This window comes from Oncorhynchus keta, chromosome 18, assembly GCF_023373465.1.
Source record: "Oncorhynchus keta strain PuntledgeMale-10-30-2019 chromosome 18, Oket_V2, whole genome shotgun sequence".
NCBI classification, from domain to species: Eukaryota; Metazoa; Chordata; class Actinopteri; order Salmoniformes; family Salmonidae; genus Oncorhynchus; species Oncorhynchus keta.
The window spans coordinates 14,292,130-14,318,591 of NC_068438.1; the positions used below are offsets into that span (position 1 = coordinate 14,292,130).

General features: G+C 46.8%; 1 protein-coding gene across 3 annotated transcripts in view; it reads left to right on the forward strand.

The window, feature by feature from the left end:
• The window catches only part of LOC118371322 (multiple epidermal growth factor-like domains protein 6), a 95,486-nt gene that overhangs the window by 21,829 nt on the left and 47,195 nt on the right, over nucleotides 1–26,462 (forward strand). For all 3 annotated transcript variants that reach the window (XM_052467439.1, XM_052467438.1, XM_052467440.1), the window contains exon 5: nucleotides 25,113–25,235. In XM_052467439.1, coding sequence (XP_052323399.1) covers nucleotides 25,113–25,235 — 123 coding nt within the window. The remainder of the gene's footprint in view (nucleotides 1–25,112; nucleotides 25,236–26,462) is intronic.

A 26,462-nucleotide genomic window follows, 5' to 3' on the forward strand; every position in this document is an offset into this window, starting at 1 on the left:
AAAACTAAACAAGAAAGAAGTCAGAATTTCTGTATATGAATTTAGTAGTTGGTGGACTACAATGATATTGGAAGTAGGTTTTCATTGACCTAGGTGTATTTGACAAAAGCAATGTTGGGAATAAAATATTTGCGACATGTCTAATGGAAATGGCAAGTATAGGAGCCATTTTAGAAAGATCGACAACATTTGTATTTGTTTGACAGGGGTGGATTTTTCTTTTGTTTAAGATTACATGTAATCCGTTACATGTAAGGGATTGCAAAAACCGGTAACTGTAGTAATCCATTACGTTACAAGCAAAAAATATTGTAATCGGATTACAGATTACTTTTAAATTCAGAAAGTATGTTTCAAAAAAAAATCTTTGACACTTCTCTGTTTTCTCAATGACATTCAAATCAGCATTGAAAAAAGGCGACTTCCACCGAAGTCGGCTCCTCTCCTTGTTCGGCGGCGTTCGGCGATCGACATCACCGGCTTTCTAGCCACCGCCGCTCCATTTCTCATATTCCATTGGTTTTGTCTTGTTCCATTACACACCTGGTTTTCATTTCATAATTACTGCAGGCATTTAGTCCTCTGTTTCCCCTGTATGTGTTTCTGTGTAATTGTTTGTTTGTGATGTGGATTATTGTCGGGCGCTTGACTTTTGCCATGTTCCGTGTTTTTGGCACGTTATTGTTTTTATGTGCTGTATTTTGTGGAACGGAATTAAAGTGCGCCTGTTTACATTTACATTTAAGTCATTTAGCAAACGCTCTTATCCAGAGCGACTTACAAATTGGTTCACTACACTCTGCTCTCCTATTTGCGCCCTACGGATTGTGGTTGTTGTGGACGGCTGTTCACAAATCTAAATGTGTATTTGAACCCAATAATGGTTGAATTCAAGAAGTTTAAGTTGCCTATCAATCACTGTTTTTGGAACCAGTGAACAGCCAGTGAATAATATGCTCTTGCAACAGCTGCATAGTGCAGATCCCAGCCTGTGGAATAAAAGTGGGGCTCAATCTAATTCATGCTGATTAAAACTTAAAGGGGCAATTTGTAGTTGCTACAGACCGTGGTGATACGCTTGCACATGAGAATTAATAGAATGTGTCAAATATGTGTCAAATATTTGTCAATTATTGTATTCTATCCGTGCAGGCTTTCGCGGGCTACATGGGACATGAAACAGACAGGCAGGAGGGCATACAGGCGGTCACCAATTTATTGAAGCGTAATTTGCCTAAATGGGTAATGGAAACACTTCAACCACTACATTTTAATAGACACTGTAGGTTTTTGTGAAACAGTAGATATTTTTAGGTGTGACGTCATTACGTCTAGCTGTTTTTAACGACAACAGATAGTTAAATGGTACCCTAGCAGGAAATTGTTGCATCTATTTTCTAACTTTCTAAACGTCGACAAAAAATGAATTGGACAAGTTAATGGAAACATAACTACTGTCTCTGTCTGACACAATTCAGTCTGCGATTCTTGTTTACCAAGCGGATGTTTGAGTTATGAAATATCAGATTGCTATGCTTGTGTCTTTCATATTTTATCATTGCAATGGAACAAACAAGCTGTCGAAAATGGTGTTTGTTTTTGATGAGTAGTTCCCTGGGGAAATAACGACGCCTTGTCCTAATCATTTCAGAATACTTCTTATTTCACTTGGTATTTCCTTTTCTACTCTCTCTAGAAAAAGTTTGTATCTATAGGATGTGTTAGAAATCAGATATCGCCATGACAACTGATCAATATTTTACCCTGTAGTCTCCAGACTACATACAGTACCAGGTGGACACACCTACTCATTCATGGGTTTTTCTTTATTTTTTACTATTTTCTACATTGTAGAATAATAGTGAATACATCAAAACGATGAAATAACACATATGTAATCATGTAGTAACCAATATTTGTGTCTGTAAGTGTTATTTGACCAAGAAGGAAAGTGATGGAGTGATGCATCAGATGACCTGGCCTCCACAATAACCCGACCTAAACCCCATTGAGATGGTTTGGGATGAGTTGGACCACAGAGTAATGGAAAAGCAGCCAACAAGTGCTCAGCATATGTGGGAACACCTTCAAGACTTTTGGAAAATAATTCCTCATGAAGCTGGTTGAGAGAATGCCAAGAGTGTGCAAAGTTGACATCAAGGCAAAGGGTGGCTACTTTGAAGAATAAATATATTTACATTTGTTTAACACCTTTTTGATTAATACATGATTCCATATGTGTTATTTCATAGTTTTGATGTCTTCACTATTATTCTACAATGCAGAAAATAGAAAAAATAAAGAAAAACTCTGGAATGAGTAGGTGTGTCCAAACTTTTGACAGGTACTGGATGTCCAGCAAACTGTTACAAAAGAAATGTGGGGACTGAAGACATACAGTGTGCAGGAAATCCAATTCATTGCTCTCTGAGGTTCAAATTCCAGCTATTCAGAGGAGTTGAATAATAAATGAAAGTATGGGTATCGGTTCTGTCCTCCGAGTTTTGAGACCTACAGGTTTCCGTAGAGCTGCACACCAGTGGTCCACTGCGTGAAGAGAGACATAACAGGACCTGATTTACACTGTATCTGGTGCTTTGGAATTCAAACAGGTCAGTCTTCTGGGGGAAGGAAGAGAGATGTTCCTGGGTGGAGGGGGGAGCACCGGGCCAGCAATGTCAATAACACTTAATGAGATTAGCAGGAGGGAGCTCTCAGAGGGCCTGTGGTCTATGTAAGACCATCAGAGTGTTGTTCCACCGGCTGTCTGTTCTGTTCCAGGACCTGATGCGAAGCTGTAATCACCATTTGTCAGAGCACTGTCTTGGGATAAACACTTTCCATTTATTACAGATTTATACATGGACTTGTTCCACCGACGTGAAAGCACAAGCACATCCAAATTGTATAATGGTGTCCCCGAGGTATGGCTATCTTAACCCATTATCCTAAGGGAAATGAGAAAGAGGAGATAGTTTGTGTTACCATTACAATCTGTCAGAAGACACTGTGGCTACAGCCAGGCTCATACTGTAGTTAGAAACAGCTCTTGCATCAGGGAGACAGTCTTGTGTGTTTCTTTATCAGTCTCCAGAACTGTTCTAGAAACCCCATCACCTCCTCAAATGGCCCCAACCAGTATGGGTCTGTCAGTCCGTTCTTCAGTTAGTGGCTGATTAATGATTCAGAGCAAGGATGGGCAACTGGCTGGCACGTGGGTTTTGTAAACCCGCGGATCAACCCAGTCCAGTGGAGGTCAGGGAGGTGGACAGTGAGCTGGGAGGAGAGGTCAAGGTTAATGTAGAGGATGGACTCCCAAGTGTAAGAGGAGAGTTGAGGGGTTCAGGGAGAGAGGTTATTGTAGGCCCACCAGCTTTATGGCTGGTGGATGTCAAGAATGATAAATGGGATGTTGTTATATTTCAAGCTGGACTGAAGAGTGTTTGGTATGTGTTATGGCATTCAGATTTGTTCGTCCCCTAGACCCTGGATGTACTGTATAGTTAAAAAAAATATATATATATATTTAACTAGGCAAGTCAGTTAAGAACAAATTTTTATTTACAATGATGGCTTACTCCGGCCAAACCAAGACGACACTGGGCCAATTGTGCGCCATCCTATGGGACTCCCAATCATGGCCGGATGTGATACAGCCTGGATTCAAACCAGGTACTATAGTGACGCCTCTTGCACTGAGATGCAGTGCTTTAGACCGCTGCGCGTACACACACACACACACACACACACACACACACACACACACACACACACACACACACACACACACACACACACACACACACACACACACACACACACACACACACACACACAGTATGACCTCGGGATGGTCTAAGGGGGCTTCAGAGGGAGTTTGTCACCTGTAGTGAGAGGGAGTGTGTCACCCAGGTGGTGAGGGTAGGCAACAACATCTCCACCCCGCTGATCCTCAACATTGGGGCCCCACAAGGGTGCGTTCTGAGCCCTCTCCTGTACTCCCTGTTCACCCACGACTGCGTGGCCACGCACGCCTCCAACTCAATCATCAAGTTTGCGGACGACACAACAGTGGTAGGCTTGATTACCAACAACAACGAGACGGCCTACAGGGAGGAGGTGAGGGCCCTCGGAGTGTGGTGTCAGGAAAATAACCTCACACTCAACGTCAACAAAACTAAGGAGATGATTGTGGACTTCAGGAAACAGCAGAGGGAACACCCCCCTATCCACATCGATGGAACAGTAGTGGAGAGGGTAGTAAGTTTTAAGTTCTTCGGCATACACATCACAGACAAACTGAATTGGTCCACTCACACAGACAGCATCGTGAAGAAGGCGCAGCAGCGCCTCTTCAACCTCAGGAGGCTGAAGAAATTTGGCTTGTCACCAAAGCGCTCACAAACTTCTACAGATGCACAATCGAGAGCATCCTGGCGGGCTGTATCACCGCCTGGTACGGCAACTGCTCCGCCCACAACCGTAAGGCTCTCCAGAGGGTAGTGAGGTCTGCACAACGCATCACCGGGGGCAAACTACCTGCCCTCCAGGACACCTACACCACCCAATGTTACAAGAAGGCCATAAAGATCATCAAGGACAACAACCACCCGAGCCACTGCCTATTCACCCCGCTATCATCCAGAAGGCGAGGTCAGTACAGGTGCATCAAAGCTGGGACCGAGAGACTGAAAAACAGCTTCTATCTCAAGGCCATCAGACTGTTAAACAGCCACCACTAACATTGAGTGGCTGCTGCCAACACACTGACACTGACTCAACTCCAGCTACTTTAATAATGGGAATTGATGGGAAATGATGTAAAATATATCACTAGCCACTTTAAACAATGCTACCTAATATAATGTTACATACCCTACATTATTCATCTCATATGCATACGTATATACTGTACTCTATATCATCTACTGCATCCTTACGTTATACATGTATCACTAGCCACTTTAACTATGCCACTTTGTTTACATACTCATCTCATATGTATATACTGTACTTGATACCATCTACTGTATCTTGCCTATGCTGCTCTGTACCATCACTCATTCATATATCTTTATGTACATATTCTTTATCCCCTTACACTGTGTATAAGACAGTAGTTTTGGAATTGTTAGTTAGATTACTTGTTGGTTATTACTGCATTGTCGGAACTAGAAGCACAAGCATTTCGCTACACTCGCATTAACATCTGCTAACCATGTGTATTTGACAAATACAATTGGATTTGATTTGATTTGATTTGTATAGTGTTGACAAAGGAGTAGCAAATTAGGCTGGGCAGAAAGGATGAGCTGAGTGCCAAAAGGAATATTTCCCTTATGTTGCCTTAACGTTGCCCTCTGGCACCAACCCAGGCCACACGGCATCTGTAAGTAAAACCCTCCACAATCTGATGTCATATGACTACCTGCTCTGGACCGACCCTTAGGGGAAAACAGATGGCCGTTGTCAGGGGATACAGGTACTGATGTGACACCAAGCTCCATGATGCAGTGCAGCCTGCTGTTGCATCATGGCTTCCACTGGCCACCCACTGTGACTACGCCATCTCGTCAGCCGACTGGGAATGTCAAGTATAACTATGCTTTATGTCCCATAAAGGCTTAATTTATATCGGTCAAGCTCAAGGACCCAGATGTAGGACCTGTATCGTGGTCATATTATCAGTATTATATGAAACAACCCAACTGGATATTAACTTGACTCATGACACTCTGCCTCATACATGTAATAATGCAACACTTCATGCCTTATACGCTAAAACTTCACACCGTACACCTCACTTCAACATATCCTCAGCTATCGTTGTAATGATCAACTTTTCACTCATTGTGTCTTTGATTGACGCCTTTTACCTTGACATCCGTCTTGCATAAACAGTATCTTATTCAGCCATATTTTAACTGAACAGCTACCAACTGAACAGCTACCAACTGTTATTGGGTCCTCGTCGTCTTCTGCAAGGGAAATGCTAACCGTCCAAATTAAATAAAATTAAATCAGATTGTATTTGTTGTTATGCTTCGTTAACAACAATGCAGTGAGAAATAATAGAAAAATTACACGGGGAATAAATACACAATGAGTAATGATAACTTGGCTATATACACGGGGTACCAGTACCGATGTGCAGGGGTATGAGGTAATTGAGGTAGATACACTACACGACCAAAAGTATGTGGACACCTGCTCGACGAACATCTCATTCCAATATCATGGGCATTAATATGGAGTTGGTCCCACCTTTGCTTCCACAGCAGCCTCCACTCTTCTGGGAACTCTTGCCTCTAGATGTTGGAACATTTCTACAGGGACTTGCTTCCATTCAGGCACAAGAGCATTGGTGAGGTCGGGCACTGATGTTGGACGATTAACCCTAGCTCGCGTTCCAATTCATCCTAAAGGTGTTCGATGGGGTTGTGTGCAGGCCAGTCAAGTTCTTCCAGAACGATCTCGACAAACCATTTCTGTATGAGTGTTGTAACCGAGGACTGACGATTTTTACGTGCTATGCACTTGTGAGCTTGTGTGGCCTACTGCTTCGTGGCTGAGCAGATGTTGTTCCTAGATGTTTCCACTTCACAATAACAGCACATACAATTGGCCAGGGCAGAAATTTGACAGACATATTGGAAAAGTGGCATCCTATGACGGTACCACGTTGAAAGTCACTGAGCGCTTCAGTAAGGCCATTCTACTGCCAATGCTTGTCTATGGAGATTGCATGGCTGTGTGCTCGATTGTATACATCTGTCAGCAACGGTGTTGCTGAAATTGTACTTTGGTAAATATAGTGTATGTACATATAGGTAGGGAAAAAGTGACTTGGCAATAGAATAGATAATAAACAGTAAAAGCAGCATACGTATGTGATGAGTCAAAATAGTTAGTGCAAAACGGGTCAATGCAGATAGTCCATCAACACATGCCTGTTGGCTATTACCAAAGATGTTGGATGAATGAAGATGGTTCACTCAGTAAATGAAGATAGTTCACTCAGGCCGTTTACCATTGGAAAAAAATGTCAGTTCCTGGCTACTACTAACTGGGTGTGTCTTCCATAGACACCCATGCAACAATAGCAGCTAGGTCTGATCTACTTAGTTCATTGACCTCTATTGAACCAGAAAAAAACTGCTAATTGGGTGTCTCGATTCCTCTTCCGTCTCTGCTATTACTAGTCACCACTTCCTGCTTGAGACAAGGGATAACTTCATGACTTCTTGCCTACCACCACTGTCCTCTCTTATAATCCTCTCCTCTCTCCCAGCAGCAGCACATGCTAATTGAGCGTGTAAGACATCTGCCAACTAGATTATTCCTGCTCCTGACTCTTGGAGAATAATGATTAACGATGGGGACCTGTTATTGAGAGCTCATTAGTGTCTGCAGTCCCAATGGGAACAAAGTGGGCATCTCTGGAGGATGGGGTCACAGGGTCAGGGGCTGATGTGACCTCCCAATCAGTTAATGAAAAGAGCAGGGAAGCTGGGCGGGGCATTGGCCAGCAGGGTTCCTCACATAACGTTGAGTTGAGCAGTGTGTGTTGAGGTAGTGTGTGTAGAGGTAGTGTGTGTTGAGCAGTGTGTGTAGATGTACTATGTGTTGAGCAGTGTGTTGAGGAAGTGTGTGTTGAGCAGTATGTGTAGAGGTAGTATGTGTTGAGCGGTATGTGTTGAGGTAGTGTGTGTTGAGCGGTATGTGTTGAGCGGTATGTGTTGAGGTAGTGTGTGTTGAGCGGTATGTGTTGAGGTAGTGTGTGTTGAGCGGTATGTGTTGAGGTAGTGTGTGTTGAGCGGTATGTGTTGAGGTAGTGTGTGTTGAGCGGTATGTGTTGAGGTAGTGTGTGTTGAGCGGTATGTGTTGAGGTAGTGTGTGTTGAGCGGTATGTGTTGAGGTTGTGTGTGTTGAGCGGTATGTATTGAGGTAGTGTGTGTTGAGCGGTATGTGTTGAGGTAGTGTGTGTTGAGCGATATTTGTTGAGATAGTGTGTGTTGAGCGGTATGTGTTGAGGTAGTGTGTGTTGAGCGGTATGTGTTGAGGTAGTGTGTGTTGAGCGGTATGTGTTGAGGTAGTGTGTGCTGATCGGTATGTGTTGAGGTAGTATGTGTTGAGCGGTCTGTGTTGAGGTAGTGTGTTGTTGAGGTAGTGTGTGTTGAGCGGTATGTGTTGAGGTAGTGTGTGTTGAGCGGTATGTGTTGAGGTAGTGTGTGTTGAGCGGTATGTGTTGAGGTAGTGTGTGCTGATCGGTAGTGTGTGTTGTTGTGTGTTGAGGTAGTGTGTGTTGAGCGGTATGTGTTGAGATAGTGTGTGTTGATTGGTATGTGTTGAGGTAGTGTGTGTCGAGCGGTATGTGTTGAGGTAGTGTGTGCTGATCGGTATGTGTTGAGCGGTATGTGTTGAGGTAGTGTGTTGTTGAGGTAGTGTGTGTTGAGCGGTATGTGTTGAGGTAGTGTGTGTTGAGCGGTATGTGTTGAGGTAGTGTGTGTTGAGCGGTATGTGTTGAGGTAGTGTGTGTTGATCGGTATGTGTTGAGGTAGTGTGTGTTGATCGGTATGTGTTGAGATAGTGTGTGTTGATTGGTATGTGTTGAGGTAGTGTGTGTTGAGCGGTATGTGTTGAGGTAGTGTGTGCTGATCGGTATGTGTTGAGCGGTATGTGTTGAGGTAGTGTGTGTTGAGCGGTATGTGTTGAGGTAGTGTGTGTTGAGCGGTATGTGTTGAGGTATTGTGTGTTGAGCGGTATGTGTTGAGGTAGTGTGTGTTGAGCGGTATGTGTTGAGGTAGTGTGTGTTGAGCGGTATGTGTTGAGGTAGTGTGTGTTGAGCGGTATGTGTTGAGGTTGTGTGTTGAGCGGTATGTGTTGAGGTAGTGTGTGTTGAGCGGTATGTGTTGAGGTAGTGTGTGTTGAGCGATATTTGTTGAGATAGTGTGTGTTGAGCGGTATGTGTTGAGGTAGTGTGTGTTGAGCGGTATGTGTTGAGGTAGTGTGTGTTGAGCGGTATGTGTTGAGGTAGTGTGTGCTGATCGGTATGTGTTGAGGTAGTATGTGTTGAGCGGTCTGTGTTGAGGTAGTGTGTTGTTGAGGTAGTGTGTGTTGAGCTGTATGTGTTGAGGTAGTGTGTGTTGAGCGATATTTGTTGAGGTAGTGTGTGTTGATCGTTATGTGTTGAGGTAGTGTGTGTTGAGCGATATTTGTTGAGATAGTGTGTGTTGAGCGGTATGTGTTGAGGTAGTGTGTGTTGATCGTTATGTGTTGAGGTAGTGTGTGTTGAGCGGTATGTGCTGAGGTAGTGTGTTGTTGAGATAGTGTGTGTTGAGCGGTATGTGTTGAGGTAGTGTGTGTTGAGCGGTATGTGTTGAGGTAGTGTGTGTTGATCGTTATGTGTTGAGGTAGTGTGTGTTGATCGGTATGTGCTGAGGTAGTGTGTTGTTGAGGTAGTGTGTGTTGAGCGGTATGTGTTGAGGTAGTGTATGCTGATCGGTATGTGTTGAGGTAGAGTGTGTTGAGTGGTATGTGTTGAGGTAGTGTGTGTTGAGCGGTATGTGTTGAGGTAGTGTGTGCTGATCGGTGTGTGCTGAGGTAGTGTGTGCTGATCGGTATGTGTTGAGGTAGAGTGTGTTGAGTGGTATGTGTTGAGGTAGTGTGTGTTGAGCGGTATGTGCTGAGGTAGTGTGTGCTGATCGGTATGTGCTGAGGTAGTGTGTGCTGATCGGTATGTGTTGAGGTAGTGTGTGTTGAGCGGTATGTGCTGAGGTAGTGTGTGTTGAGCGGTATGTGCTGAGGTAGTGTGTGCTGATCGGTATGTGTTGAGGTAGTGTGTTGAGCGGTATGTGTTGAGGTAGTGTGTGTTGAGCAGTATGTGTTGAGGTAGTGTGTGCTGATCGGTATGTGTTGAGGTAGTGTGTGTTGATCGTTATGTGTTGAGGTAGTGTGTGTTGAGCGGTATGTGTTGAGGTAGTGTGTGTTGATCGGTATGTGTTGAGGTAGTGTGTGTTGAGGTAGTGTGTGTTGAGCGGTATGTGTTGAGGTAGTGTGTGCTGATCGGTATGTGTTGAGCGGTATGTGTTGAGGTAGTGTGTGTTGAGCGGTATGTGTTGAAGTAGTGTGTGTTGAGCGATATTTGTTGAGATAGTGTGTGTTGAGCGGTATGTGTTGAGGTAGTGTGTGTTGAGCGGTATGTGTTGAGGTAGTGTGTGTTGAGCGGTATGTGTTGAGGTAGTGTGTGCTGATCGGTATGTGTTGAGGTAGTATGTGTTGAGCGGTCTGTGTTGAGGTAGTGTGTTGTTGAGGTAGTGTGTGTTGAGCGGTATGTGTTGAGGTAGTGTGTGTTGAGCGATATTTGTTGAGGTAGTGTGTGTTGATCGTTATGTGTTGAGGTAGTGTGTGTTGATCGTTATGTGTTGAGGTAGTGTGTGTTGAGCGGTATGTGCTGAGGTAGTGTGTTGTTGAGATAGTGTGTGTTGAGCGGTATGTGTTGAGGTAGTGTGTGTTGAGCGGTATGTGTTGAGGTAGTGTGTGTTGATCGTTATGTGTTGAGGTAGTGTGTGTTGATCGGTATGTGCTGAGGTAGTGTGTTGTTGAGGTAGAGTGTGTTGAGTGGTATGTGTTGAGGTAGTGTGTGTTGAGCGGTATGTGTTGAGGTAGTGTGTGCTGATCGGTATGTGTTGAGGTAGAGTGTGTTGAGTGGTATGTGCTGAGGTAGTGTGTGTTGAGCGGTATGTGTTGAGGTAGTGTGTGCTGATCGGTATGTGCTGAGGTAGTATGTGTTGAGCGGTATGTGCTGAGGTAGTGTGTGCTGATCGGTATGTGCTGAGGTAGTATGTGTTGAGCGGTATGTGCTGAGGTAGTGTGTGCTGATCGGTATGTGTTGAGGTAGTGTGTGTTGAGCGGTATGTGTTGAGGTAGTGTGTGCTGATCGGTATGTGTTGAGGTAGTGTGTGTTGAGCGGTATGTGTTGAGGTAGTGTGTGTTGAGCGGTATTTGTTGAGATAGTGTGTGTTGAGCGGTATGTGTTGAGGTAGTGTGTGTTGAGCGGTATGTGTTGAGGTAGTGTGTGTTGAGCGGTATGTGTTGAGGTAGTGTGTGCTGATCGGTATGTGTTGAGGTAGTATGTGTTGAGCGGTATGTGTTGAGGTAGTGTGTGTGTTGAGCGGTATGTGTTGAGGTAGTGTGTGTTGAGCGATATTTGTTGAGGTAGTGTGTGTTGATCGTTATGTGTTGAGGTAGTGTGTGTTGAGCGGTATTTGTTGAGATAGTGTGTGTTGAGCGGTATGTGTTGAGGTAGTGTGTGTTGATGTATGTGTTGAGGTAGTGTGTGTTGAGCGGTATGTGCTGAGGTAGTGTGTTGTGAGTGTGTGTGTTGAGCGGTATGTGTTGAGGTAGTGTGTGTTGAGCGGTATGTGTTGAGGTAGTGTGTGTTGATCAGTATGTGTTGAGGTAGTGTGTGCTGATCGGTATGTGCTGAGGTATGTGTTGAGGTAGTGTGTGTTTAGTGGTATGTGTTGAGGTAGTGTGTGTTGAGCGGTATGTGTTGAGGTAGTGTGTGCTGATCGGTATGTGCTGAGGTAGTATGTGTTGAGCGGTATGTGCTGAGGTAGTGTGTGCTGATCGGTATGTGCTGAGGTAGTATGTGTTGAGCGGTATGTGTTGAGGTAGTGTGTGCTGATCGGTATGTGTTGAGGTAGTGTGTGTTGAGCGGTATGTGTTGAGGTAGTGTGTGTTGAGCAGTATGTGTTGAGGTAGTGTGTGCTGATCGGTATGTGTTGAGGTAGTGTGTGTTGATCGGTATGTGTTGAGGTAGTGTGTGTTGAGCGGTATGTGTTGAGGTAGTGTGTGTTGAGCGGTATGTGTTGAGGTAGTGTGTGTTGAGCGGTATGTGTTGAGGTAGTGTGTGCTGATCGGTATGTGTTGAGGTAGTGTGTGTTGATCGGTATGTGTTGAGGTAGTGTGTGTTGATCGTTATGTGTTGAGGTAGTGTGTGTTGAGCGGTATGTGTTGAGGTAGTGTGTGCTGATCGGTATGTGTTGAGGTAGTGTGTGTTGATCGGTATGTGTTGAGGTAGTGTGTGTTGATCGTTTTTGTTGAGGTAGTGTGTGTTGAGCGGTATGTGTTGAGGTAGTGTGTGTTGAGCAGTATGTGTTGAGGTAGTGTGTGCTGATCGGTATGTGTTGAGGTAGTGTGTGTTGATCGTTATGTGTTGAGGTAGTGTGTGTTGAGCGGTATGTGTTGAGGTAGTGTGTGTTGAGCGGTATGTGTTGAGGTAGTGTGTTTTGAGTGGTATGTGTTGAGGTAGTGTGTGTTGAGCGGTATGTGTTGAGGTAGTGTGTGCTGATCGGTATGTGCTGAGGTAGTCTGTGTTGAGCGGTATGTGTTGAGGTAGTATGTGTTGTGCGGTATGTGTTGAGGTCGTGTGTGCTGATCGGTATGTGCTGAGGTAGTATGTGTTGAGCGGTATGTGTTGAGGTAGTGTGTGCTGATCGGTATGTGCTGAGGTAGTATGTGTTGAGCGGTATGTGTTGAGGTAGTGTGTGTTGAGCGGTATGTGTTGAGGTAGTGTGTATTTCGAGGTAGTGTGTGTTGGTATGTGTTGAGGTAGTGTGTGTTGAGCGGTATGTGTTGAGGTAGTGTGTGCTGAGCGGTATGTGCTGAGGTAGTATGTGTTGAGCGGTATGTGTTGAGGTAGTATGTGTTGAGCGGTATGTGTTGAGGTAGTGTGTGCTGATCGGTATGTGCTGAGGTAGTATGTGTTGAGCGGTATGTGTTGAGGTAGTGTGTGCTGATCGGTATGTGCTGAGGTAGTATGTGTTGAGCGGTATGTGCTGAGGTAGTATGTGTTGAGCGGTATGTGTTGAGGTAGTGTGTGCTGATCGGTATGTGCTGAGGTAGTATGTGTTGAGCGGTATGTGCTGAGGTAGTGGGCGGCATTGGGGTGGGAGGTCCTACTACTACATTGAAAAGATTGGATACACCTATCCAATCCTCTCAGATCTGGTGCCAAGCGGGTGGAGGCTAGGGGTCAACCAGGTTTTGGTGAGGTGGTGTAGGGCATGGTTGAAGCAGGTAGGGTAAACAAGGGTACCTTTTCCCTTTGTTCTCTCCCAGGTGACCCTGCTTGTCCTTAGAAACCAAGATTGGGTGTGGCCTGGGCTGACAATATGGCGACCCATCCTTGGTTTCTGAGGCTGTGCGGACTTTTACACATTTACAACCCTTCCAAGAGCTGTTGGGTATTATTTTTTGTGTTATGCAAGAACAATGTTTATTTGCATGTAGAAAAATGCATGTGAAAGCATTGATAAAATGACTTGAGAGTAGAGATCAGCCCACCAACAGGGATACAACATTCCAGTTATAGTCAGTACTACCCAGTCAAACACACTTTCTGCACATCTCATCCATTCCATGTTTGTAAGCAATGTTTCTCTAGTTACAGTCTGTCTGTCTGTCTCTATCTGTCTGTCTGTGGCTGCCTATGTCTAGCTACAGTCTGTCTTTGTCTAGCTACAGTCTGTCTGTCTATGTCTCCCTCTGTCTGGCTCTGTCTAGCTACAGTCTGTCTCTGTCTAGCTACAGTCTGTCTCTCTATGTCTCCCTCTGTCTGGCTCTGTCTAGCTACAGTCTGTCTCTCTCTGTCTAGCTACAGTCTGTGTATGTCTAGCTACAGTCTGTCTCTCTGTCTTTTATTTTTTTACATGTTTTATTTTACCTGTATTTAACTAGGCAAGTCAGTTAAGAACAACATTTTATTTTCAAGGTTAACTGCCTTGTTCAGAGGCAGAAAAACAGATGTCTGTCTATATTTGTCTATGTCTAGCGACAGTATGTCTTTCTCTGTCTGTCTATGTCTGTCTATGTCTAGATACAGTCTGTCTGTCTATGTCTAGCTACAGACGGTATGTCTATGTCAAGCTACAGTCTATCTGTCTCTGTCTAGCTACAGTATGTATCTCTATGTCTAGCTACAGTATGTATCTCTATGTCTCTCTCTGCCTGTCTATGTCTAGCTGCAGTCTGTATATGTTTAGCTACATTCTTTCTGTATCTGTCTAGCTACAGTCTATCTATGTCTAGCTATAGTCTGTCTGTCTGTCTGTCTGTCTGTCTGTCTGTCTGTCTGTCTGTCTGTCTGTCTGTCTGTCTCTGTCTAGCTACTTTCTGTCTATGTCTAGCTACAGTCTGTCTGCTGTTCTCACCTGCTACTTATTGCAGTTAACGGCTGCGCTGCTTGATGTCTTCTCTATGGCAGCCTATAAGGTTTGTTTAATCGTAATGACATGGCCAGCTACCAAACTTTTCTGTCTGATTGATAGTGTCCCTGTACAGCAGCACAGGGGCTCTTGTGGCTCTGGTGGCTGTGTGTGTGTGTGTGTGTGTGTGTGTGTGTGTGTGTGTGTGTGTGTGTGTGTGTGTGTGTGTGTGAGTGAGTGAGTGAGTGAGTGAGTGAGTGTGAGTGTGTGTGTGTGTGTGTGTGTGTGTGTGTGTGTGTGTGTGTGTGTGTGTGTGTGTGTGTGTGTGTGTGTGAGTGTGTGTGAGTGTGTGTGTGTGTGAGTGTGTGTGTGTGTGTGTGTGTGTGTGTGTGAGTGTGTGTGTGTGTGTGTGTGTGTGTGTGTGTGTGTGCATGTGTTGTTCTATCAGTTGGAGGAACTGTGCCATTCTAATGGAATTCCTGTACAGTTTGTCTTGTTGGATGGATGTTTTCCCTCCGGCTAGGCCAGAGAGACTCTGGAACTTTGACAGTGTGTGTGTGTGTGTGTGTGTGTGTGTGTGTGTGTGTGTGTGTGTGTGTGTGTGTGTGTGTGTGTGTGTGTGTGTGTGTGTGTGTGTGTGTGTGTGTGTGTGTGTGTGTGTGTGTGTGTGTGTGTGTGTGTGTGTGTGTGTGTGTGTGTGTGTGTGTGTGTATGTATGTGTATGTGTGTGTGTGAAATCTCACTGAGCACTTCAACAGGAGCAGACTGGCGAGCTCTCAGCCTGCTTATCATTTATTGCTGAAGGCACATGATTGTTTTTATAGCGTCTGTATGTCTTCCAGTGCTCACTGTTGTATTACTCTTCTCTTCTGCTGTGCGTTCTATAGATTACCATTTGCATAAGCTTCAGAAGTTCCTTATTGTCAACGTCTCAGCTGCAAGGCCTAAACAAACATTAATGACCATAATTACTACACAGTTCCAGTAATAATGTGGTGTGCTTCCTGCTTCCCTCGGATAGGAAAGAGAAGAGCCACGGGCAGCGATGTGGTTAGGGAATTAAGACTGCGCTCCAACATACACCGTGTTGCTATTGGGGGGACCCTGGTTTGTCAAGTGGTCTCAATTATATAACGATGTGCCCTGAGAGTCAGGAAGCAAGTTCAGGAAGAGAGTGTTTTATTAAATAAACACAACATAATACGAAATAAGATACACCAACAACACACAGACATGACACAGGAACAGAAACAGTAACGCCTGGGGAAGGAACCAAAGGAAGTGACGTATATAGGGAAGGTAATCAGGGAGGTGATGGAGTCCAGGTGAGTCTGATAACTTAGGTGTGCGTAACGATGGTGACAGGTGTGCGCCATAACGAGCAGTCTGGTGACCTAGAGGTCGGAGAGGGAACACACGTGACAGTACCCCCTCCCCGACGCACGGCCCCAGCCGCAGGACTCCGACCTGACGATCCCAGGGATCAGGAACGGACCGGTCACCTCTACTGAGTCGCGCCAATCCTGTCAGTCCGGCTGAGACGGGGGAGCATGTCGACCTAGAGCGCTGGAGAGAGAGCATACGTGATGGACTCCCACCCCCAAGTCGCATTTGGCTCCAGCCGCAGGATGCCAACCAAAGGGACGATCCGGGGTTCAGGAGTGGACAGGTCACCCTGGTTGAGGCATGAGAGCCTGACGAGTTAGCTGAGGCAGGGGAGCCTGGCGATCCGGCTGAGGCATGAGATCCTGACGAGCCGGCGGAGGCAGGGGAGCCTGGCGATCTGGCTGAGGCATGAAAGCCTGATGAGCCGGCGGAGGCAGGGGAGCCTGGTGATCTGGCTGAGGCATGAAAGCCTGATGAGCCAGCGGAGGCAGGGGAGCCTGGCGATCTGGCTGAGGCGTGAAAGCCTGATGAGCCAGCGGAGGCAGGGGAGCCTGGCGATCTGGCTGAGGCATGAAAGCCTGACGAGCCGGTGGAGGCAGGGGAGCCTGGCGATCTGGCTGAGGCATGAAAGCCTGACGAGCCGGTGGAGGCAGGGGAGCCTGGCGATCTGGCTGAGGCGTGAAAGCCTGACGAGCCGGTGGAGGCAGGGGAGCCTGGTGATCTGGCTGAGGCATGAAAGCCTGACGAGCCGGCGGAGGCAGGGGAGCCTGGCGATCTGGCTGAGGCGTGAAAGCCTGACGAGCCGGCGGAGGCAGGGGAGTCTGGCGATCTGGCTGAGGCGTGAAAGCCTGACGAGCCGGCGGAGGCAGGGGAGCCTGGCGATCTGGCTGAGGCGTGAAAGCCTGACGAGCCAGCGGAGGCAGGGGAGCCTGACGATCTGGCTGAGGCGTGAAAGCCTGACGAGCCGGCGGAGGCAGGGGAGCCTGGCGATCTGGCTGAGGCGTGAAAGCCTGACGAGCCGGCGGAGGCAGGGGAGCCTGGCGATCTGGCTGAGGCGTGAGCCTGTAGCGGCGGAGGCAGGGGAGCCGTGATCTGGCTGAGGCGTGAGAGCCCAGCCGGCGGAGGCAGGGGAGCCTGGCGATCTGGCTGAGGCGTGAAAGCCTGAAGCCGGGCGGAGGCAGGGGAGCCTGGCGATCTGGCTGAGGCGTGAAAGCCTGACGAGCCGGCGGAGGCAGGGGAGCCTGGCGATCTGGCTGAGGCGTGAAAGCCTGACGAGCCGGCGGAGGCAGGGGAGCCTAAGATCTGGCTGAGGCGTGAAAGCCTGACGAGCGGGCGGAGGCAGGGGAGTCTGGCGATCTGGCTGAGGCGTAAGCCGATGTGCGCGGAGGGAGTCAGGAAGGCGTGAAAGTTCAGCCGGCGGAGGCAGAGTTTTGGCTGAGGCGTAAACAAACACAGCATAATACAAAATAAGAAAGCCACGAACATGCAGGTAAGATAATCAGGCGGAAGTGATGGAGCCAGGCGGAGGGGGAGTCTGGCGATGGCTGAGGCGTGTGCGCCATAACGAGCCTGGTGAGGCAGGGGAGTCTGCGATCTGGCTGAGGCGTGAAAGCCTGACGAGCCAGCGGAGGCAGGGGAGCCTGGCGATCTGGCTGAGGCGTGAAAGCCTTATGAGCCTCGGAGGCAGGGGAGCCTGGCAAATCTGGCTGAGGCGTGAAAGCCTGACTGAGCCGGCGGAGGCAGGAGCCTGGCGATCTGGCTGAGGCTCCTGACTCGGAGGCAGGGGAGCCTGGCGATCTGGCTGAGGCGTGAAAGCCTGACGATCCGGCGGAGGCAGGGGAGCCTGGCGATCTGGCTGAGGCGTGAGAGCCTGACGAGCCGGCGGAGGCAGGGGAGCCTGGCGATCTGGCTGAGGCGTGAGAGCCTTTAGCGGCTCCCGGACCCGACGTCATTCCCACCAAAACGAAACAACAACAAAAAAACACTCCCTGATGCTTCCCTTAGGTGAGGCGTTATTCTGTAACGATGTGCGCTGAGAGTCAGGAAGCAAGTTCAGGGAGGGAGCGTTTTAATAAACAAACACAGCATAATACAAAATAAGAAACACGAACATGTAGGTAAGATAATCAGGGAAGTGATGGAGTCCAGGTGAGTCTGATGACGTGCAGTCCACAGTAAATCATTAGCAAATAGACAGAGGGATAGGGAATGTCAAAAGTCTTCCCCCACCATAGATATGTAAAACCACCAGAGGAACACTTCTCGTAGGATGCTGTCAGGAAGGAGGATTGGCCAGCGTCTCTCTCTCTGTGTGTGTGTGTGTAACGTTTGGGAACTCTGCTTGTGAAATGTTTGTAGTTTGTGTGTGAAACCATTGTTTATTTATGTGAGTCCACAGTAAATCATTAGTAGACAGGGATAGAATGTGTCTTCCCCACCATAGATATGTGTTTGTGTGTGTTTATGTTTGTGTGTCTGTGTGCGTGTGTGTGTTCTTGTGTATCTGTGATTTCCTTGACACGCATTAGCGTGTCTCACACCTCTGTACACACTTTCCTGTACTGACTGACAACAGCTGTTGTCCCAATACACCTCATCTACAGGGACTTCAAACCACACTGCGTTTGATCAGCACAGACAAATAAAGGCAAGACAAGGACCTCTTGTCTGTCCCCATAGTGAGCCATGGTGGAACTCAGATCCATCTAATAACGGCTGGAGTGATTAAGCTAGAAAGCTTGAATGCTACTCCATATGCAAGTGAGGAAACCAACTATGACATTGTGCAAACATTTAACATTACTCTATGCACATGTGGGTTTGAAATGGAGTGAGCTAAATATCTGAATGAGGAAATAACTCTCTTACATGTTGTGTATGGTTGATTGAGACAACATGATCGTATTAGCATTGAATGATACCTCTTTTAAAGACATTCCTCACTGGTGATGCACAATATCACTATAAAAAAGAGCTGATAGGAGTCATTATACCAGCACCAAGGAGCCTGAAGTTTCTCATCCCTGACTGACTCTGTCAGCATCGCCATTTAATTGGAAATACCTGCTGACGTTCACATGCAAAGTAATGACCGCAATTTAGGAACAAGCATCTGTCTGTGGGGTGATGAAAAGAGTGTGCTTTTACCGGGCTCTTCCTAAACAAAGCGTATGGTTAGGAAGCTATATTATGTAGCTTGCGAGCTTCCCCTGTCCCTTATGCCTAGCTTCCAGCTACATTGGCCCCGGCAGATGAACAACAGGACTGAGGTTAGAACATGCTTTAGTTTTCTCTCTAGAAACAGAGTCATCAAAGCACTACTGGGTCTGTCTTCAAGCTGGATCTATCTTAAAGATGGCCCTTTGTTGGACAGCTGGGACGTCTACAAAGTGAGGGGAAGTGGACTCACTGAAAGTTTGGAGGACTTCAGATCCTCAAAAGGTTCTACAGCTGCACCATTGAGAGCATCCTGCCTGACTGGTTACATCACTGCCTGTTATGGCAACTGCTCAGACTCCGATCGCAAGGCACTACAAAGGGTAGTGCGTACGGCCCAGTACATCACTGGGGCCAAGCTTCCTGCCATCCAGGACATCTATACCAGGCGGTGTCAGAGGAAGGCCATAAAAATGATCAAAGACTCGAGCCACCCGAGTCATAGACTGTTCTCTCTGCTACAAGCACGGCAAGCAGTACCTAGGTCCAATATACTTCTAAACAGCTTCTAGCCATAAGACTCCTGAACATGTAATCAAATTGCTACCCAGACTATTTGCATTGTGTCCCCCCCCTATTTTACACTGCTGCTATTCTCTGTTTATTATCTATGTTTATTATCACTTTAATAACTCCACCTACATGTACATATTACCTCAATTGATCCAAGATGGCGTAGCAGTAAGTCGTCCTGTGGTATCGTCTCTCTGTAAATATCTGTAAATATAGTCTCTTTTTCGTTTTAGATATTTTTCTTCGCATATCTTTAGAAACATTTTGCTAAACCTAAGCTTCCAAATACTCTCCTGCAATCCGCCTCACCCAATGTAGCTACTTTTCCTAAAGTATTTATATTTACTTCAGAACCGGAACCCCTCAACTGAAGCTAGCCAGCAAACCACCAGCTATGCTAGGGGTCATCAGCTAACCTTTAGCTCGGAAAGCTCTCGCCAGTTCGAACAACGCGACGCTAACCAGAGCATAACGGATCTATTTATCTTTTTATCCCCGGATTCCCTCCGCAAACTGAACATTTTTTTCAGCTGGATCTTCACAACTAGCAATCGAGCTAAACCGCAACCCTGGTTGATTACTCCTGGCTAGCGTTTCCACCCTTAGCTTGAAGCTAGCCCGGCCAGAGCTCCTGTGTTCCTAGCATACTGCCTGTTTGTTTTATCTACCCGGATCCACGACCGGTCAATGCGATTTCACTGCATGAAGAGGAATAAACAGTCCCCATCGTTTTATGCCTCGCTGTACGTCCTCCAAAGGCTAACTCTCTAGCCCTCGCTATCTCCTGTTGCTTGCTAGTTATCATTTAACTGCACAGCTTGGTTTAGTCCCAGGTCCCTCAACTACTACCTTGTTTACTTCCCGGCCTGCTAATCTGTGTAGCTTCATCATCACCCAGGCCTGCTAACCGTCTGCATCGCAGTGGCCCATATGTACTTTCTATCTCTGCACCTTTTTAAAAATTTGTTTATACCTTCCAGAAACCTGCCTCTTACCCAATGTGTCCGGAACGCTCTATTAGTTTTAATTTTAGAACACACTCAAGAACCTCCAGAAGCTAACCAGCTAACTAGCTACAAGCTATTTAGTCATTGTTAGTTTTTTCGAAAACCTGGATAACACTCGCCAGTCCAGCCCCCTGCCCCATCCACCGCTGCCCCTGGACTAACCCTGATGTGGCTACATAGCTGATGCACGCTGGACTGTCCATTAATTTTTTTCCATTCTGCTTGTTTGTTTTATCTGTCGGCCCTCATTTGCAACTGTGGCCAAGACCTGCCACGTTCTCCAACTGCGACCTGGCCAAGATAAAGCATAGCAGTGTCAATGCCATTTTACCTGCTGTTGTTATGCTAGCTGATTAGCTGTTGTCTCACCCACTGTTTTAGCTAGCTTTCCCAATTCAACACCTGTGATTACTGTATGCCTCAGCTGTATGTCTCTCTCAAATGTCAATATGCCTTGTATACTGTTGCTCAGGTTAGTTATCATTGTTTTAGTTAGACAATGGAGCCCCTAGTCCCACTCCTCATTCCCCTGATGTTTTGGTGAGGGAGTCCCACTTCCCATAAATGCGGTGACCTCACCCATTACAACCAGCATGTCCAGAGATAAAACCCAAATGAGGTCATCATCACCCAGTGCCTGGGCTTACCTCTGGAGCCGTGCCCGCACACCATCATGACCCCTGTCTGCACCTTATGCCCTGAAAATATTCTACCATGACCTGAAGCCTGCTCCTCTTATTCTCTGTCCCCAACGCATACAAGGCGCAGTTTGGATAGCCTTTAGCCGCACCCTCATACTACTCCTTCTCTGTTCCGCGGGTGATGTGGAGTGACAAAACCCATGGCCCTGCATGTCCCCAGGCACCCTCATTTGTTGACTTCTGTGAGTCGAGGAAAAGCCTTGGTTTCATGCAGGCTTTGTCAACATCAGAAAGCCTCCTCCCTAAGTTTGTTTTATTCAGATGCTTTAGCACAGTCTGGAACCCTGATGTCCTTGCCTTGTCAGACACCTAGGTCAGGAAGGCCACCAAAAATTCAGAGATTTCCATACCCAACTATAACACCTTCCGTCAAGATAGAACTGCCAAAGGGGGAGGAGTTGCAGTCTACTGCAGAGATAGCCTGCAAAGTAATGTCATACTTTCCAGGTCCATACCCAAACAGTTCGAACTACTAATTCTGAAAATGACTCTCTCCAGAAATAAGTCTCCCACTGTTGCCGCCTGCTACCGACCCCCCTCAGCTCCCAGCTGTGCCCTCGACACCATTTGTGAATTGATTGCCCCCATCTAGTTTCAGAGTTTGTTCTGTTAGGTGACCTAAACTGGGATATGCTTAACACCCCGGCAGTCCTATAATCTAAGCTCGATGTCCTCAATATCACACAAATCATCAAGGAACCCACCAGGTACAACCCTAACTCTGTAAGCAAGGGCACCCTCATAGACGTCATCCTGACCAACTGGCCCTCCAAATACACCTCCGCTGTCTTCAACCAGGATCTCAGCGACCACTGCCTCATTGCCTGTATCCGCTACGGTGCCGCAGTCAAACGACCACCCCTCATCACTGTCAAACACTCCCTAAAACACTTCTGTGAGCAGGCCTTTCTAATCGACCTGGCCCGGGTATCCTGGAAGGACATTGACCTCATCCCGTCAGTTGAGGATGCCTGGTCATTCTTTAAGAGTAACTTCCTCACCATTTTAGATAAGCATGCTCCATTCAAAAAATGCAGAACTAAGAACAGATACAGCCCTTGGTTCACTCCAGACCTGACTGCCCTCGACCAGCACAAAAACTTCCTGTGGCGGACTGCAATAGCATCGAACAGTCCCCGCGATATGCAACTGTTCAGGGAAGTCAGGAACCAATACACGCAGTCAGTCAGGAAAGCTAAGGCCAGCTTCTTCAGGCAGAAGTTTGCATCCTGTAGCTCCAACTCCAAAAGTTCTGGGACACTGTGAAGTCCATGGAGAACAAGAGCACCTCCTCCCAGCTGCCCACTGCACTGAGGCTAGGGAACACGGTCACCACCGACAAATCCATGATTATCGAAAACTTCAACAAGCATTTCTCAACGGTTGGCCATGCCTTCCGCCTGGCTACTCCTACCTCGGCCAACAGCTCCGGCCCCTCCGCAGCCCCCTTGCCCAAGCCTCTCCAGGTTCTCCTTTACCCAAATCCAGATAACAAATGTTCTGAAAGAGCTGCAAAACCTGGACCCGTATAAATCAGCTGGGCTTGACAATCTGGACCCTCTATTTCTGAAACTATCCGCCGCCATTGTCGCAACCCCTATTATTACCAGCCTGTTCAACCTCTCTTTCATATCGTCTGAGATCCCCAAGGATTGGAAAGCTGCTGCAGTCATCCCCCTCTTCAAAGGGGGAGACACCCTGGACCCAAACTGTTACAGACCTATATCCATTCTGCCCTGCCTATCTAAGGTCTTCAAAAGCCAAGTCAACAAACAGGTCACTGACCATCTCGAATCCCACCGTACCTTCTCCGCTATGCAATCTGGTTTCCGAGCCGGTCAAGGGTGCACCTCAGCCACACTCAAGGTACTAAACGACATCATAACCGCCATCGATAAAAGACAGTACTGTGCAGCCATCTTCATCGACCTTGCCAAAGCTTTCGACTCTGTCAATCACCAGATTCTTATCGGCAGACTCAGTAGCCTCGGTTTTCGGATGACTGCCTTGCCTGGTTCACCAATTACTTTGCAGACATAGTTCAGTGTGTCAAATCGGCAGGGCATGCTGTACAAGACCGTGTCCTCTGGCAGTCTCTATCAGGCCCTACACCCAAACAAGGGTGCGTTCATCCACCTCTGGGTTCCCTACCACTTCAGTTCGCTCAGCCCAGTCAAAACTCTTTTCTCTGTATGCACTAATTTGTAAGTCGCTTCTGGATAAGAGCGCTAAATGACTTAAATGTAATGTAATGTAAATGTGTCCGGTCCTCTGGCAGTCTCTATGGGGGTGCCACATATCCTGTATATATCAATGATGTTGGTCTTGCTGTTCCACTGGGCATAAGGTGTATTCCCTGATCCACCTCTACGTAAAGACGGTCCACCATTCTATATACAGGGTTTTCTCGGCTTTTCCGTCAATGATGTTGGTCTTTGGACACTGTGCTATCTAACCTCCAAACGAGCTTCAATGCCATACAACACTCCTTCCGTGGCCTCCAACTGCTCTTAAACGCTAGTAAAACCAAATGCATGCTTTTCAACCGATCGCTGCCTGCACCCGCATGCCCGACTAGCATCACCACACTGGATGGTTCCGACCTTGAATATGTGGACACCTATAAGTACCTAGGTGTCTGGCTAGACTGCAAACTCTCCTTCCAGACCCATATCAAACATCTCCAATCGAAAATCAAATCAAGAGTCGGCTTTCTATTCCGCAACAAAGCCTCCTTCACTCACGCTGCCAAGCTTACCCTAGATGACGATGTCATCTACAAAATCGCTTCCAACACTCTTCTCAGCAAACTGGATGCAGTTTATCACAGTGCCATCCGTTTTGTCACTAAAGCACCTTATACTACCCACCACTGCGACTTGTATGCTCTAGTCGGCTGGCCCTCGCTACATATTCGTCGCCAGACCCACTGGCTCCAGGTCATCTACAAGGCCATGCTAGGTAAAGCTCCGCCTTATCTCAGTTCACTGGTCACGATGGCAACACCCATCCGTAGCACGCGCTCCAGCAGGTGTATCTCACTGATCATCCCTAAAGCCAACACCTCATTCGGCCGCCTTTCGTTCCAGTACTCTGCTGCCTGTGACTGGAACGAATTGCAAAAATCGCTGAAGTTGGAGACTTTTATCTCCCTCACCAACTTCAAACATCAGCTATCTGAGCAGCTAACCGATCGCTGCAGCTGTACATAACCTATTGGTAAATAGCCCACCCATTTTCACCTACCTCATCCCCACAGTTTTTATTTATTTACTTTTCTGCTCTTTTGCACACCAATATCTCTACCTGTACATGATCATTTATCACTCCAGTGTTAATCTGCAATATTGTAATTATTTGCCTACCTCCTCATGCCTTTTGCACACATTGTATATAGACTCCCCTTTTTTTCTACTGTGTTATTGACTTATTAATTGTTTACTGTGTAATGTCTGTAACTTTATCTGTCGCAGTTTGTCTGTTCACACTGCCCAGTCAAAATGCTGCTCTATGGAACAAACTTGGCCAGGTCGGAGACACCTGAAACCCCACCTCTTTAAGGAATACCTAGGATAGGATAAGTAAACCCCCCTTTTAAGAGAACTATTGTAAAGTGACTGTTCTGGATGTCATAAGGTGAAACTAGCCTACCTGGTTAAATAAATGTAAACCTGTTCTCAAAGCCTAAAAAAAGGTGAAATAAAAAAAAAAAATTACCTCGACTAACCATTGACCCTTCACATTGACTCTGTACCGGTACCTCCTGTATAAAGCCTCGCTATTGTTATTTTACTGCTGCTCTTTAATTATTTGTTACTTTAATTTATTTTTCTTAAAACTTCACTGTTGGTTAAGGGCTTGTAAGTAAGTATTTCACTGTAAGGTCTACTACACCTGTTATATTAAGATTTCCTTCATGCCTGAGGAAGAAACGTCTTACAAGACAGAGGGGAGTGAATCAACCGAAGAAGGAGAAGCTCCAAAGCTCCACGGTTTACAATGGATTTGGGTTCAGTTTTGCTTACAGTGCAGTTTGTAGGCTATGAAAACGGAGGTTTTGGCTTTCCTTCTTTCCCCAGATGTCAACGAGTGCTCGACTGCTAACGGCGGCTGTGAGGGACATTGCTGCAACACCATTGGAAGCTTCTACTGCAAGTGCCCCGAGGGCAGTCGTCTGGGCCTGGACGGAAAGGCCTGTTTGGGTGAGAAAGAGGGCAAGCTGGGTCTCGTGTGTGTGTGTGTGTGTGTGTGTGTGTGTGTGTGTGTGTGTGTGTGTGTGTGTGTGTGTGTGTGTGTGTGTGTGTGTGTGTGTGTGTGTGTGTGTGTGTGTGTGTGTGTGTGTGTGTGTGTGTGTGTGTGTGTGTGTGTGTGTGTGGGATGGGGGACGGATAGAGAAGATCAGGCATAGGTTATCCACCAGGGTCCTCTTGCCGGCTCTTCAGACAGAGACACAGGAAGAGACAGAGACACAAAAAGCTTAGCAGACCACACACATACAGGGAACACAATCAGTACAGGCATGGAGATCTGGTCAACTCGTAAAATCAAAACCCTGCCTGTTTGTTTGGACAGAAACATGCTGAGTTAGCTGAGTTGGCTGAGTTAGCTGACAGTGCTAATGCCCAGTTGCTCTGAGGGGGTGCAGGTGTCAACAGGTGCCCCTAGACTTTGACCCCTGACATGGGACGTTGTAACTTTCTAGTGAGGGTTTGAGCAATGGTGTAGGAGTCTGTAAGAGCCATGTTCCAGGGCTAGTGTACTCTGTAACAACTTTGAAGGGCAAATAACAGACCCTTTTTGTTTTTGGAACAGAGCATGCCAGTGCTACATTTTTCTGTCTACAACCCTCCACATAGGATGGGGTTAATCTATGGAGAGTGGAGCGTGGGAGTTGAGAGGCGCGGGATGGGCAGAAACCTCCCCAAACAGCTGTTAAGAGGCCATTGAGACAGATGTGGGTGTCAGACAGATGTGGGTGACAGTTCAAGACTGTCACACAATGGCATTCAGACAATATTCAACCCCCAACCCAACTCCCAGAGTCTCAGCCTCACGTCTGAATGAAAGATTTCCTTTGTGTCCTGCTGAAATCCTCTCACACGGCGAACCTTTAGTATATTACCCTCCAAACCTTCACTGAGTCTATTACCAATCAGGTATTGAGAAAAGCCCACTAAAGAAAGAAGTCTTTTGAAAAAAAGAACAGGGTTCAGAACAACAGTTTAGGATTTTCTTCCTGAATATGTCATCCGCCACAGGGGACGCTGGGAGTTCCTTTATCCTCACTCAGCGAGACAGCGGATTTGCTCAACCTGATCACATTAATCTATGTGCCGGTTATGACAAGGCTCCTTATACGGCAGACAGCCCTCCTCTTTGACCCTCCTTAGCCTCTTCTAGTGGAAGTTACTTAATTAAAGTAGCATTTA